Source organism: Pezoporus occidentalis, unplaced genomic scaffold (assembly GCF_034315485.1).
Source record: "Pezoporus occidentalis ecotype Australia unplaced genomic scaffold, CSIRO_AGI_Poc_V1 ctg86, whole genome shotgun sequence".
Classification (NCBI taxonomy): Eukaryota; Metazoa; Chordata; class Aves; order Psittaciformes; family Psittacidae; genus Pezoporus; species Pezoporus occidentalis.
Genome location: NW_026916220.1, coordinates 449803 through 465435, shown reverse-complemented (window position 1 = coordinate 465435; position 15633 = coordinate 449803). Strand labels below are relative to the sequence as shown.

Below are 15633 nucleotides of genomic sequence, written 5' to 3'. Positions count from 1 at the left end.
GAAGGAAATACGAACCAGATTTCCTGCTTGACTAATTTGCTGGTTCCCTGAGAAGATCCAGGGTGGAGAGCTGCAGGAGGGCATTGTACTTTTCTTTGCTTATGTCAGTGTTTGTGCTATCAGCAGTCTCTGATGTGTTTCAGGATAGATTCAGGGGCTCTCTTAATTTCATGTCCTTCGGGGACACTTGCCCTGCCAGCACTTGTGAGAGTGAAAAGTGGGACTAGCTCAATCAGTGCACCTTTCAGAAGTGATGGGGCAATTACATGGCACAGAATTAGCTCTGTGAGTTCTCAGGTGTTCCGTAAAGCCACCAGGGAATCTAAAATTAGAAAACTGGAAAAAATATTACTCCTAGCCCCCGTTTTCCAAGCTCTAGTCCAGCTCTGGTAGCTAGCCAGCTCAGTCAGTTAGAACCCTGTCCTGCTTCAGGACAAAAACCTCCAACCCCTTCTCTGTTCACATCCAATTTTTCCCAGTGCAAGCACCACAGGCAGTAGCTCCCTGGCTGTTTCTTTGGGTTTGTGTGGTAGACTGCTGCTGAACGACCTTTCATTTCTGTAACTGCATTCCACAGACAAGCTAGAAACTCAAGCAAGTGCAATGTATAAGCCTTGTTTCACTTTTGCAAGATATCCAGTAACATCTGGATGAAATACAGGAGCAGGGTCAGATTACTGCTGCTAGAAGAGCAGCGTTAGAAGTGTCAGCTGGAGGTGTCAACAAGAAGCATAAGCCCTTCCTGTGGAAAAGAATGCAAATATATTTGTAGCATGCTGCTTCAGCTGCCCCTTTGCAGGGACCAGCCTCTGCAGCTCTTAGTTCCCAGGTTTGTAAATTGCCATCTTATTACTGCTTCAGTTTCATCACCCCTTGGATGATTAGGGCTGAAAATGACCATGGCAGCTGCCCGTCAGTGCTTGGAGATATGTGTGGATCTCTTTTGGCTTTGGACTGTTGAACCAGGGAGTCATGCTCACTGTTGCACAGCCTCTAAGGAGGTTGCATGGCAAGTGTTAAACCAAAAGGAAAGCTGTAACAATAAAAGGAAGACAGTAACCTTAGGAAGACAATAAATGGCAATGGATGTTAGTTGCTCTTACAGACTTCAAGGATGTAATAAAGCTATACTGTTAATTGCAATTTTAACTGTTGCTTACGCTGTATCAGAGTAATTCATTCCAGGTACTTACAACACTCAATCTTAAACAACACTAAAGCAAAGTCACCAACAGTGTGAATTTGTAAGATCTGTTTGCTGTAGAAGCATTAGCGGTTGAGGCTGGAACAAAGAAAGTAAATGGTACATTTCAATACAAAAGTCATCTGAGCCTTTACTATAGAAGTAATAAGGCATTTATTATTTCAAGAGCCCTGCATTCACAATATCCCCTTTCGAAAGAAAACACCCCTTCGTTCCCATTTTTTATGAGGCTAATTTGTAGTATGCCACCACTGTGAGACTTCCGAATGTGTTCAGAACAAGACAATAAGTGTAAGCCACAGATGAATGATGTGTAGTAAAAATCAATAAACCTTATAACTCGTCACTAAGGGAACTGATTTTATGCCTATAAAAATAAAACAATTATAGCAATATTAATGACAGATTCATCATAGTAATATAAAAAGTCCAACTGTGCTTGTCTGTTGGGAATCTTTAATTCATCCTTCTGTATTATGTATTCACAAGGTGGAAGAAATGGAATCAACTTCAAGAACAAGCTTTAACTTGAAGTAATTCACCCTGTCAAAAAAAACAAACACAAAACCAAACACAACAGTAAAACTTTAAAAAACCGTTTTGACAATCAGTATAACAGGGATAAGAAGGAAAGAATAGAAGTTAAAGCCTTGGAAACCTGACCAGCAAATCTGATTTTTTTCCATATCATGATTAGTGATTTCATGTTAACAGTGTTAACTGCACTATAACAAAACAGGTGGCGTAGCCACATAAAATACGTACTCTGTGCTAATGCAGGATAAGCACAGCAAAGGACTTTTTTTTTTTTTAATTGTCAGGTCCTCTGTTTTTAGATAATACAGATATAATAGGAAAAAAATTGTCTGTAATTTACAGCACACAGAGCTGCTCTAAACCAGTCATTAGATATTTAAGAAAGTTTCTAATGGCATCCAAGGTGTTACTATGGGCCTTACCCAAACCTGTCAGGGTCAACTGAAACAGGCTCATTCATTGTCATCTAGATTAGGCCCCACTGTGCCCACTGGTAGAGGCCAGCCCAGGTGGGGAGGCAGGGATGGCTGCAGGTCCACACCAGTAAGTGAGCCCCAGGGAGGGCCTCAGGGCATACACACACTAGTACCTGTGTGGCAGCTGCAGCCTCTGCTGTCTTTGCCTGTGACACATCTTTCAAAGTGGGCCATAGGCACCACGGAAGTATAAAACCAACCTTTTATTTATTATGATTGCCAAATTGTTTAAGGCAGGTATAAAAATGAAAGCATTCAATATATGTTTTACATAAAATAAACTAGATCACAGCATAAAACAAGTAACCAGACAATGGCATTAAAGTCTCTCTTCTAAAACTGGGTAATTGTAAACATTAAAAAAAAGACTGCAGGACTATTCAAGTAATAGAACAATCACAGGTGTCTTCTGGTACGCAGGCTATTAGGTTATCCACCATTCAAGATTATCAAAAATGACATTTCATTATTCACAGATGCTCATTATCTCCATTTAAAATCTATACATTATATACAACACAGTTTTTGTGGTACTAGAATCCCCATGCCTTCCAAAGTTATATTTTTCACAATACACAATTACAATGAAACAGTGAATACAGTAACATTTTACACTGATGCATCTTAATAGGAGCCACCAAATAGACGTCTACGTTGTACCAAAGTGTCATCACAGTTAGCCTCTCTGAGAGCTTATGGGAAATACCAGAAGGGTATCCAAGGTTCAGGCACACTGATACATAACATTATTTATTTACAATTGGAAAGAAAAGGGAAAAAAAAAAAAAAGAGAAAAAAAAAAGAAGGAAGAAGAAAAGAAACGAACAGCCTTTTGTGGTTTCTAAACACTTTCTAAACATGACAAATACATATCTCCTTTTACTGTGTGGTTCGCAACTTAGCAGCAGACCCTGTGTGCGAGCCTTGGTACTGATACAAAAAAAGTAAAGAATATATATATTTTTATATATATATGTATATATATATGCATATATATATATATATATAGAAAAACAGAAGTCTAATTACAGCAACATTTGTTACTCTGTGATAAAATCTGCAATTTACAAAAATGAAATGACTGGTTTTTGCCTGCCATTAAGGCATTTCAAATTAACACCATGGAACTGATGTCTGTAATAAAGCGCTTCCTCATGTGATCCAGTCACATGACAATGTACATTTCCAAACTCATCATTCTCTGAAAAGAGAAAAAAGAATGTTTTAGTATGCAGCATCCTTTCCTCCTAGTTTTTTTTTTGCACCTTGGATACACCACAAAATGAAATCTGCACAGTACTCTCAATCCCAAGAAGGACAGACAGCAAGCCATGTCTTCATCCCTCCCCTGCCAGGAATACCACACTAACAAGTAATTTGTCCCAGAATTTATCTTCTGGGTTCTGACACCATCAGCTCCCCCAGGGCTTCAAACTTTTCTCACACAAATAATTCTAGCTACAAGCCTCACACACTTGCTTATTTTCAGAGTCAGCTTTAGAAAGACAGCCATAACCATGGAATGTATTAAACTCAGACTTAACATGGCAGTGATGAAAGAAGCCCTCTGTTATCTTGGCTTTTTCATTCAATGTGGGAACACTGTAATACAGAAGAGGCTTTCCTCTTGAAGACAGCTGGTTGGAATAGTAAATTCTACTGAAAAGCTAATAAATAATTTAAGGGTAAATGTGTGGAATAGGCACGTAAATTAAATATGATGTCACCTCTAGTGGACTTGCAAGCAAACTGCTCTGAAAGCAAAATCAGCAAACCAGGCAGACTTGCAGGATAGATAAAATCCTAAGTTTTCCTGGTACTACATGGATCTAACTGAACATGAACTTTAAACCCCTCTAATAAAAAATATGTACGTTAAATTATATTTCATAATAATTTGTTTTCTCTTAATACCAATCATTAAAACATAGTCTATGGAAAATCTCAGAAGATGGACTACTTGTCCCTTGCTAATGATCTATGTTACAGTTAAAGGCTACAACTAGGGACAAAGTGCCACCTTAAGGAAAAAAAAACTACAATTAATCCAAAGTCCTGGGTTTTTCTTCACCCTTAAAAACTGTGTCATACTGCAGACCATCAGGCTATAAAATCTATGATTTGCTTCTTCATCTCTCTATCTGGCAAAGATATATAGTGTAAGATTTACCGGCTATTTACCTTCTTTGTGCAGGAAACATACCAGATGCAGATGCCTGCGCAGCCACCTGCTGAGTGGCAACGAGGGCAGCAGAGGTCAGTCCTGAGGGAAAGAAGAAATGAAGGAATGTTGACGTACTTCTGGTTTTAATGGATTTTTGTGCTTGGAAGTATTAAGAAGCATCTCTTAAGGCAAATGGACAAAAAATCCCACCATCAGAAAATGGTGGGGTTTTAACACTACATAAATGGGAAGTATTTCAGGCAACAGCGTTAAAAAACAGTTTGCCCAGTATGATCAATATGCATTCATACAGTAAACTGAATTTTCCTTGATATATATTTTATAAGAAAATACAGCATTGCTACTTATTGTATTTCTTTCCAAGTACTGCACTGCATGATGCTAAGTGGTTTGTGTGAGTTCCTGAATAGGAAGCTCAGCAGAAATAATATGTACCAGGAAACAAGAAGAATCAAGTCACAGTGAATTATAGAAATGACATGCCAGCTGCTCAGAATACAATACTTTCATAATAATTTACCATTTTTACAGTTTTCCTACTGAACAAGCATTATGCATGCCAAAAGGCATACGGAATCACTGAATCAAACTGAGAAATGTCAAGGCTTTTACACAGGAAAAATAACTGCTGGGGCACCAAGTGAACGTAATGAATTAATGTCATTTAGCCACCAATTGTGATAGCATGTACTTTGCTGCATGGGAGGAAATCTCTTTTTAATTCAACTAGAGTCCACAGTTAGAGAAAAACAGTCAAAGACTGGTATAAAACCTAGGGAGAATGAATCGTATCTTACTGTGCTACTTCTCTGACTGCAGCTTTGTGCACTGCATTTGCCAAAATACAAAGAGTCCTCTTTCAGGTGGTCAAATTTGTAACAAGCTGAAAGCCTTGTGACTGCGATGCCTTGTACATAAAATATGTTCAGTATAAAAAGCCTTTGTCTTTGCTACACTTCTTCCATTGCTTACACAACCCTAATTATACAAAAAGGGGGTTGTTTGGTTTGCTTTTTTTACTGCCTTTCAGCCAGTTAATGTCAGTTTGAAGTAGGAATCAAAACATTCACATGAATGACAGCCTAACTGGTGCATCTGTAATAATGCTCTAACATGCAGGTCTGGAAATAAAGCTTGGTATTTCTCAGGCATAAGGCTATTCATTCAGTCATGTTAGTCAATGCTGTGAACTTTCAAGCCTTATTCCTAAATGTAAAGCACTTCTGATTAACAAGGGGATCTCTATCCAAAATGCTTCACATTGTCGTGATTTCCAATGTCAAGGTAGTAAGTTGATGAGGCAAGCTAATCCCACCACTGGAAATCATCTGCTCACCTTGAAATGGGTCATACTGTCCAGGTATAAGGGGGTAACCCATTCCAACGTGTGTGTGATGGTGCGTATGGAGATGCCGCTGACTAAAAGGAGAATGACGGTCTCGTTCCCTTTCTGCTTCCCGTTCTCGCTCAGCTGCTGATTTTTCCACAGGCTTGTAAAAGAAAGTGTAAGAAAACTGATGTGAGGATTTAGAAGGGATGAAACAACAATCAAACCAAACTTGCTATTGCCTGGCATCAACCTTATGAATTCATATGATGAAGCAGATCTTTCCTGAATAAGTATTTTCTCTGCTATATTATTTGCATTTGATCCTAATCTAAAGCTGGTGTATCTGGCTAATGAAAGATATTCCAAGGCACAGTGATTTTGAGGCAAACAGACTGCAGCCTGAAGCCACCATGATGACTTCTAGTTTTGGGCTCCCTTAAGCTTGTCTGACTTGCCAATGTAGGAACAACCAAGCTGAGCTGCTGAAAACTGATGTAAATGAATCTTCAGCCCTCTAATGCACTCTGGGGATCAAGCCAGCCTGAATAGCAAGAAAGCCCTTTTAAAAACAGAATCAGAGTCAGTGACTTGCTCACAATTAAAACTAGCACCAGCTTATCTGAAAGTAAAATAACAGCATACACTCCAGTAAGAAAATCTTCTGAAATAGGGGCTGGTAGTCTGCTATGTGGAAGATACAGCTTCTTGGGAAATATATGGAGGGGATATTACCAAATCCCACCGCCCAACCTGTCATTTCATTATCTGTTTCCAAACAGGAGCTTCCTGTTTAACTGCAATAAACTGCACCAGGAGGTATCTCTGAATCTATGCGTCCATTCAAGATAGAAAGATTCTGAGCACAGAACTGTGTTCAATGTGTCACTTCCAGTTTATGCCACAGAAGCACCCTGACTATAAACTGCTTTTATTTTAAGCCATACTATAAAGAAGAATCATGCACTCAGAGCTTGATGCCAGATTGAGTGCTTCTTAAAATTATGTTCTCTATCCCTTCCCATATGTACCACTCTTCAGTAACAACAGATGAAGTCTTACAACAGGGGACTTGCTGCGATATTGGTTGGCATGCTGCTGGAGCAAATCCAGTGCTTTGGACTCAGTGGCTGATTTTGCATTGATGCTTGGACTGGTATTGACTTTCTCCGTCTCTTCTCTCCCTGACATCTTCCCATAAACTGGATAATGAAATCCTGGGGAGAGATAGGCCCCTGCAAGTAAACAATCAATACCACACTGAGTTATTGGTTTTATATACTGGTTATATCAAGGTGGCAGGAGGGGATGCCAGGATAGAGGATAACATCAAAAATGGATCACATGACTATCAAATGGCATCTTTGCTCTTCTATTTCTTCACCCTAATTTACCCTGATGAATGGAGGCTATAAAGAGGGTTGAGCTGATAGCCACTTCAGACATTTATGAGTCCTCTTTAAGTGAAAGGAATAGTAACTGTAATGGTTCTGACAGTAAATGCTTAGAATATTTTTATAGGCAATAAACTATCTGTCAGTCTAACAGCAATAGCAGACTGTCAAGGGCTGAGAAAACTGTAGCTGGGAACTGTGACAGTTCATAAAAGGAACATCTTGTATTAAACAGTTTCATCTACAGAACTTTCCCTAGTGGAAGCACAAGCAAAACAAGTGTCACCCATGAAGCTTCTGATTTACCCTAGCTACTAACAGAAACATTAAAATGCAGTCTTTAGTGCATTTTGAGGGTGTAAATCTTAACTAGCATGCATGGGAAATTTTAGAATACATACCAGGATAGCTGTGCATTAGGACAGGAGAGACTGCACGGTAGGCTGGATGGCTGGGATCGTACATCTGTGGATAAGGATAAGCATGCAAGTACTGGATATACGACTGATGCTGACTCATTGGTGAGGAAACTGCTACTCTAGCACCCCGAGAGTCCTTCCAATTTACAGGAGTCTTACGATCATCATTTTTTATCTTGCTCTCATCCACTGATTGAGAATCAGAACGCTTGACCTCTTTAGGCTCCTCTTTAATGCTTGCTAATGAGACAGGAAGGTTAGGTAGGGAACTTTCTTTGTTAGGTGTTTTTCTAGGGCTGTCTTCTTTTAACTTTTTCTCACGATCAAGTTCTTCAGATTTTTGCTGATCAAGGTATTTGGGCTGATAGACATAATGATGCCATGTTCGTGAATCTGGATCCTAATATGGAGGAGAAAAAGCAATTTTGTTCTGAATTTAGATGCTGTAATAAGATCATTATCGATATTTCCCCTACTTCAGCTAATATTTTTTAATAAGCTGTTTTAATAACATATCCCTGTTACGTACAGGAAAGTTTTCCTTGCTAGAGAGTGCCTTGAGCTCAAAGCCAAAAAACGTTCCAGTGAAGGAGCAAGAGAAGATTAACAAAATTTAATTCAATTGCTTCATTTTATATCCCTTTTCATGTCTTTAACTACATATAAATACATATACAATGTATCAAAGTTCCAAGATCACACTATTCATAGAACATTTTAATTAAATCCTACAGAGAGATTTTCCCACTAGAGAGAAAAAAATACCTGTGAACAACAAAAATAAAGCTGGCTAATGATATGCCGAAGCACTTAGATTACCTGAAACAATGAACCTAAAAAACTGATATAGCTGAAAAGATGCTAACGCGGCCTCTGATATTAAAAACATTCAGGAATCAGTGGAAGTCATATATTAAGGCAGACTTCTTCAGCTGACAGTCTTATTCCAAGTTTGTAAAATTACACATGGGTAAGTTTTTACAGGATCAGGACCAAATGGTTTAAAGAACATGTACAGGGTATCATATTTTTGCATAATATATTACATAGACTAGTTTATAAACACGTTCTAGAATTAAGTAGGTGAGTTCTGTTACAAGACTACATCAAATCAGTACTGAGCTATAACTGGAAGACTTTTTTTTTTCTAATACATAATATGCAAGAGCTAATTGTAAACACTGTCTCTGATTTATGGCACATGCAACAGAAACATAAGCACAAAACTGGACACTTGGGCAGTCTGGTTCAAATACCCATTTGAATCAGCAGAAATCTTCTCCTACTTGAGGCTGTACCATCCCATCTCCTTTACATGTCCCTAAGGTGAAGTCTGGGATGTACTGTACACTGGAACATGCAAGTATCAAGCACTGAGGCTCAGGTTCAGAGCATGAAGGTGGTTGCACTGCCTCAAATGAAGGCAATGTGACATCTAGGAAAGCCAGCATGAAGCCACTGGATGAAATTCTGGTGCCACTGAAGTCAATGGCAAAACTAGCACTGGCTTCAGCAGACAGAGGATTTCATCCATTATGTAGGTCTGTAGGGGCTTGAGGTTGGTTTAGGAGAGATGGGGAACTTAACTGCTTCAAAAAGGTCACCTTGGGTTAAGATAAAGAGCTGAGCTTCAAGCCAACTCTTCATAGAACGTGTTCACCCATCTTTGGTAAATGCCAACTGTTTTTTTTAACAAAAAAAAAACAAACACTTCAAAACATCTTTCAAATCTACTTTAACCCCCCTCACAATGAAAGCTGCTTATTTTGCTTGAAATTTCACATTTCTGAACTAAGCAAACTGCTTTACAATTTACATCTAAAAGAGATATCTAATTCCATTTTATTCATGCACGTAATTTAATATAGTCTATTCAGGTCTTCAGCCTGGGTTCTTTTACCACCTTGCTAGATTTTTTTTTTTCTTTTCAAACAGCTCAACTGAAAGGTCTGTTGGTCTATTCAGAGACTGCAGTACTATGAAAAAAGGATGGTGGAGCTTTTTTGGCTGCAAAGGTAGAAGAATATAGCAGATTCAGGGACAAAACCTCCACTTAAGGATGAATCAAGACACTCTTGTTGACTTTCCTGTAATCTCACCTGTTTAAATCTTGTAGTTGGATCTACTCCCGTTTGCTTCATGGAGTCCATAACAGATTTCATCTCCACAGCCTCCTTTATAAGCTGGTGGTTTTCCATTTGTTTGGCTTTGAAGCTGTCAGCCTGAAGCTGCTGCTGGTGATTGGAAAGGATCTGTGATTTGCTTGTCTCCTCACCTTTACTAGGAACTGATGACCCTATTTTAGTGTTATTTTTGCTGGACTCCAGATTTGAAGGGGGCTTTGAAATAGTGGCAGATGGAATATTCTTCTGCTTGTTGTCATCCTTCCCAATCTCCTTCAAGGGAGGGTCATTCTTTCTTTCACAGTCCCTCCCAGTTTGTGCCATTTTCTGTTCTGCGAGTCTCTGGTCCTCATAGTATTTTTCATACTGCTGCCTGTAAGCAGGGTTAGAGGCCATTAAGGACTTTTGGTCCATATAGAGCCCATAGGCATACTGTCCATAGTAAAGTGACTGAGCAAGTGCAGGGTGTCTTTGAGTTATCACTGACTGATGTTGTGGCTGCAAATTAGAGGAAGTGCTTTCACTTTTCTTGGCATCTGACAGTTCTGCCTTCTCTTTCTTTTCAGCCTCTTCCTCAGCCTCTTTTTTGATCTTCAGTCCCTGTGGGGTACTGCTGCTCCCAGCTGTTGGGGCATTGACCTGTCCAGAGTGCAGGTAACTTGGGGAATAATAAGGATCATAGCCATGGTAATAGGGAGAATGGGACTCTTTTGCTTGAGCCGATTGTGCTGTGGTTGAAGAATGTCCTTTTACAACACCATCCTTATTAGAAATAATATCCAATGGAGAGCTGGCCTTTGACCTCATGCCCTCTGACCTGCTGTCAGAGCCACCATCATCAGCTGCATCAGAAATATCTGAGTAAGCGGGGCTGTTCGTTTTAGTGGCTGTGCTTTCTGCACCATTTTGTGTCAACACATGCAGTGACGCCATGGCAGACTGTCCATTCACCAAAGTGCTGCATTCCATCCTGGAGGCACTCCCTATGGAAGGGCTGGGTGCATTGTCTGTGAAGGTGTAAACCTTATCAGCTTCAGCCTTGATACTAGCCATCCTGCTCTCCTGAGACTCTGACAGTCCATTAGCTAGCACTTCATTCTTGTTGAGATGGTCCTTTAAAAAATGTCCAGATAAGTCTTTCCCAGACCCTTTTGAATCTTCCAGCTTTCCCAGCTTAGAATCCATCTTGGGGCTTCCCATCTCTTTGCTTTCTTTGTCCTTCAGCTTTCGCTTCTCCTTTTTCTTTTTGTCTTTGAGTGATGTGAGAGCTGGGTTCACAGTGCTTGGCTCTCCCATAATTGTGGGCTTTGGTTGAATAGGCTTTAGTGGAGGGCTCTTTGGTGTAGCCTGAACAATAGTAGTTGTTAGAGAGGGCAGTCCCGGTATTGTCCCTGTGGTTGTGGTTGTAAAGGCTGTAGTAGGTATAGCTATTAATTGGGGAGGAGTCGGTGCTGGTGCTGGAGCAATGGGCCTAGCTGTTTTCAGTTTGGAAAGGTTTTTATCCACTTTGCAATTGTTTGCTTTCTTGCCTTTATCACCCAAACTCTTCTTGTCAATGAACCCTTCAGCCTCCAGTTTCGGCATTTCAGTTTGCAAGCTGCCATCAACTACCGAGCAATTATCCAGTGTGGTTGCCATATTAGAAATTACCGGAAGGCTGTTCAATTCACTGTTGAGACCTTTCTTTTTGCCAGAATTCTTGCCAGTTTTGGAACTGATAACTGAAGCAGGGCCGTTGCTGGTCAGTTCCCTTTTTCCCCTGGGGGTCCCTGGGGTAGTGATGGAGGAAGGAGATGTTGGTGCTTTCAGTGGATCAAAGCCTGGCAAATTTGTGCTTGGTTCACTGCATTCAAGGGCCACATTAGTCAGTGCTTCCTCGCAGTCTGAAATTTTGTCTTCACTGTCAGGCTCAAACTCCAGTTTGTTTTCTGGGTCTAAATGTGCATGAGCCTGATGGTATCGTAGTCCATTAATGTGCTTGTACTTTTTGTTGCAGTTGGGGTGAGGACAGTCAATCAGCATGGGAGAAGAGCAGCCTTGGTCCAATAAAGTAGTCTCAGGTTTCCCCTGTGGGGTGGTGGGAGTGCTTCTAGAGTTAGTACGAACACGTTTTCCAGATTTATTGTCCTCAGAACTGGAGTTCAAATCTAGCTCCATTGGAGGCTTAGTTTTCCTCTTACTGGTGGCTGAGGGGCTGGCTTTGACTTCATCCATGGCGCAGTTTGGGGGTGTCCTGCGCCCAGTTGAGTTAAGGCTGCCCCTCCTGCCCTTCCCATTGGCACCACCTCGGTTCTTATTCTGAAGTCCTCTGGACTCTGCAAAACTGGCCTCGTTGCCAGGTACAGCTGCAGCAGACCTTGCGCGCTTCCCCCTGCCTCGCCCTCCACGCATCTCTAGGTCACTTGTTGGCGACTCACAGAACCTGAATGAACAAGAGCAGATTTTATCAGCTGTGGAATGAATAAATACCAAAACAACACCACTTCCCACAACAGGATATTTGTACTTGTTAAAGGGAAGATATCCTTCTGCCAAACTAAAATGTTACAGTCTCAACGGGAAAGTAGTTTAAAAAGAACAAAAACGGTAAGAATAAGACCACCTAATCAGAACAATGGAAAGAAATTTTTTCCAAGCTTACTGAAATGCATTTTTAAATTAACTGCCCTCTGACTCATTCCCATGCATTTCCCCTTCCCTCGCAAAAACACAAACCAAAAAAAAACAAAAACCAAACCAAACTTCCACCCCGCATTTCAATGTAGGCAAGGGGCAACTGGTTCAAACTTAAACATGGAAAGTTCAGGATAGATATAAGGAAGGTCTTTACTGTGAGAGTGGTGAGGCACTGGAACAGGCTGCCCAGAGAAGCCATAAATGTTCTGTCCCTGGCAGTTCAAGGCCAGGTTGGACAGAGTCTTGGGTGACATGGTGTGAGGTGACCCTGCCCATTGTAGGAGGGTTGGAACTAGATGATCCTAAGGTCCTTTCCAACCCTATTCTATGATTCTAATTACTCCTTTCACTGGTGCATGTTGCTAATTACAAGCAGTTGTTTTTTATTAATCTCTGTGCAGTGTCTTGACACAAACTGAGGGTTAAAATACAGCCAAGAAAAAAGAGAGACCCAGAACAATCTCCCACCTAGGAGGGGCCCAGTCGTGCTTTGTACAGTCCAGCAGTGTTCCCACGTAAGTCTTGTTCCTCCATGTAACATTTACCACCAGGACACCTGCCAGCAGAAGTAAAACAAAGTATCACAGTCAGACCAGTAATTGGGGTAGGCTTTTTTGTTTGGTCTTTTTTCATTTTTTCTTCCCCACAAAGCGAGAGCTTTTTTCTCATTTGCTTTCAAACACTGTGGTCTATATTCTGCCTTTTTTTCTGGTTTCAGTTACCTCAAGTTAAAAACCACAGGAAAGACAGCAAATGTCAAGTAACAAGGAGAATGTGTGTGCAAGTGTGTGTGTAAGATAGTGTGCCTGTGTGACTGTGTGTGTAATCAAGATACAGCTGACAGAAGGAAATGGGTTTTGCCATGTCCTGCTGTAAAACAGCAACACTCACCTCTTAATTTTGCCATTATTGAACATAACTGCTCTCGTTTGGCAGCCAGCCAGCATAAACTAAGCACCAGCTACAGTGTTTAAATCAGTAGGTGACTGAGAAGAATCTGCTTTGAACAGTATGATAATGACGCTTCTATCTATTTGAAAGTGCATGTAGCCAAATACACAAATATACACATGTACGCACTGCAGGCTGTGTTCAGCAGATTTAGATGGAAATGTGTATTATTTGCTTTGTTTCTTCTTCTGTGGAAAGCAAGGGTACTACTCATGAAACAGCTACCACACAGTAAATCTAACTGGAACTGCAATACAGTTACATAGAAAGAGGGATCTTTTAAACAAATACACTGTAAGTTAATTGTTTTTCCACTTGTGACTGTTATTAAATCTAAATTCATCTGTCCACCTACAGAAGACCTTGAATTTTGGTTTATTAGAATTATACATATAAAATGTGTGCATGATAAGAATATCATATGTAACAATAAAATACACGTGGGGATGTCATTCAAATGTTTTCAGGTTGCCATCAAACACTTCTTGACATATTTTTCATAGGGTTTATGGATTAGATGGCATAATCACCCCTTTAATGCTTTCACTTCTACAGATAAACATAAGGTAGTATTACTGAACCTGGCATCTCATTAGAACATACACTGAAATCACAGAATCATAGAATGGTTAGGGTTGGAAAGGACCTCAAGATCATCTAGTTCTAACCCCCCCACCATGGGCTAAACACATGAAGAAAACATGTTTCACTTAGCAAAGACAAGCACTGTGCAAAACGTTTCCAGTTCATGGGAGGTGTGAAGACACTACCTCACGGCTGCTAGCCTCGTGACTTGATTTTCCTCCATGCTTTCCTTGTTGAAACTGTAGCATTTCTACAGCAGATATAATAACGGCGTGGTGCCAGAATGTTTCCATCCCGTCTTTTCGCTTTAACTTACCAGTGCCATTCCTAATTACCCACTAAAGCGATCCCCCCGTCTGCCACAGAAAGGTAAACATGCAACCAGCCACTGATTTCCTCAGGGGGGTTTTAACAGCGGAGGAGTATTTGTATTGTTAGTGGAGGTACCGGGGAAGAAAGGATTTCCCTGAAAACGCTCTGCAGCAAATTTGAAAATGACTCCCCATATGGTTATACTGCCGTTACGATAAGGCGACTGGAATTCCGTGTGCTGGGGCGAACTGGTTTGAAGGGTGAACGGCAATCAGCTCCCACAGCCAGGCGCCGAACACCTGGAAGGATCACGGTTAAATAGCTATGCCTTATTTTTATGACCTACTCAGCTTGGCAGCCTAGAAAACAAAACAAACACGTTTTACTCTCACCCCTTCGACACAGACCTCCACCGGAAAGACCGGGGGCAGGCGCTGGAGACGGCCCGCTAAAGGAGCCCAACTCCGCTCCCACCACCGCTGAGAAGCCCTCTCGCCCCTAACCCCGCCGGGCTCTTCGGCCCCCGCCGCCATAGGCCCGCGCAGCTCCGGCTGCTGATTGGCCCGCCCTGCGCTGCGGTGTCGTCGCCGCCAGCCCATTGGTGGCCGAGAGGCGAACTGGGGATGGGACAGGCCCTGCCGGGGAGCCGAGCCAAGCCAGACTGGCGCAGGGCACGGCAGCGCTGGAGGCGCTCTCTGCCGCCTCCCGGGCCCGGACGGTGCCTGCGGGGTGTTGGGCGGGCGGAGGAGTCCGGCCGCCGGCACTGCAGGTTCGGCAAAACCGTCACTGGTCTGGGAGGGGAGAGGTCAGGCCCGGTACAGCAGATGCCGTGCCGCATCCTCCGAGTGATGGCACGTCTGGAAACCGCTACACCCGCTCTGAAGTGCGGGACTGACCCCGTGGAAGAGCGCACGGCAGGGAGCTGGGTTTCTCGCAACAAGCAGCTCCAGGCTTTGTTCCCACCTGCCGCTCCACACCAGAGGAGAAAGGAAAAGGTTACCAATTTCTCTGGTAACCTTGATGCGTTTCTTCCACCTAACAGCTTGTCAGCTGACTCCATAACTCTCCGAGTGAAAACCACGGGTATTTCCCATCACTAAATTCTGTGACACAATGTACCCACCACCTCCCAGCACCAGCACCGTTGCTCCCTCCTGTCCATTTACACGCTGTTGGTCCAATCTCCTCCTCAATGCACAAACGAAGGAGGGCTCTCTAGCTTCCCTATGAATATTAACTCTGCCATTCATTTTTCCTCAGCCAGTTCAGCTTTTATCTTCCCTGTTAAAAGTGTAATTAGGGTTCTTTTAGGTTTGAAGTTCTTTCTTTTAGCTCAGGCTGGATTCCTAAATAAAATTCCATCTTCCTCAGTATTTGTAGGCTTGTCTATCTATCTACTTTAGTTATTTATTCATTTAGATAACAAGCCTAGGGATAGTCTGTT

General features: G+C 41.7%; 1 protein-coding gene across 7 annotated transcripts in view; it reads right to left on the bottom strand.

The window, feature by feature from the left end:
• Positions 1 to 2038: 2038 nt before the first annotated feature.
• ZNF608 (zinc finger protein 608) overlaps positions 2039 to 15633 on the bottom strand; it is a 91777-nt gene continuing 78182 nt past the window's right edge. For 3 of the 7 annotated variants that reach the window (XM_062604490.1, XM_062604492.1, XM_062604491.1), the window contains exons 4-10: positions 12810 to 12897; positions 9642 to 12087; positions 7525 to 7942; positions 6792 to 6964; positions 5739 to 5892; positions 4399 to 4480; positions 2039 to 3418 (exon numbers count right to left, since the gene is read on the bottom strand). In XM_062604490.1, the coding sequence (XP_062460474.1) occupies positions 3412 to 3418; positions 4399 to 4480; positions 5739 to 5892; positions 6792 to 6964; positions 7525 to 7942; positions 9642 to 12087; positions 12810 to 12897 (3368 nt within the window). In that variant the 3' untranslated portion in view covers positions 2039 to 3411. Of the gene's footprint in view, positions 3419 to 4394; positions 4481 to 5738; positions 5893 to 6791; positions 6965 to 7524; positions 7943 to 9641; positions 12088 to 12809; positions 12898 to 15633 lie in introns of those variants that run through there. The other 4 variants (XM_062604497.1, XM_062604495.1, XM_062604494.1 and 1 more) reach the window with 4 other exon arrangements.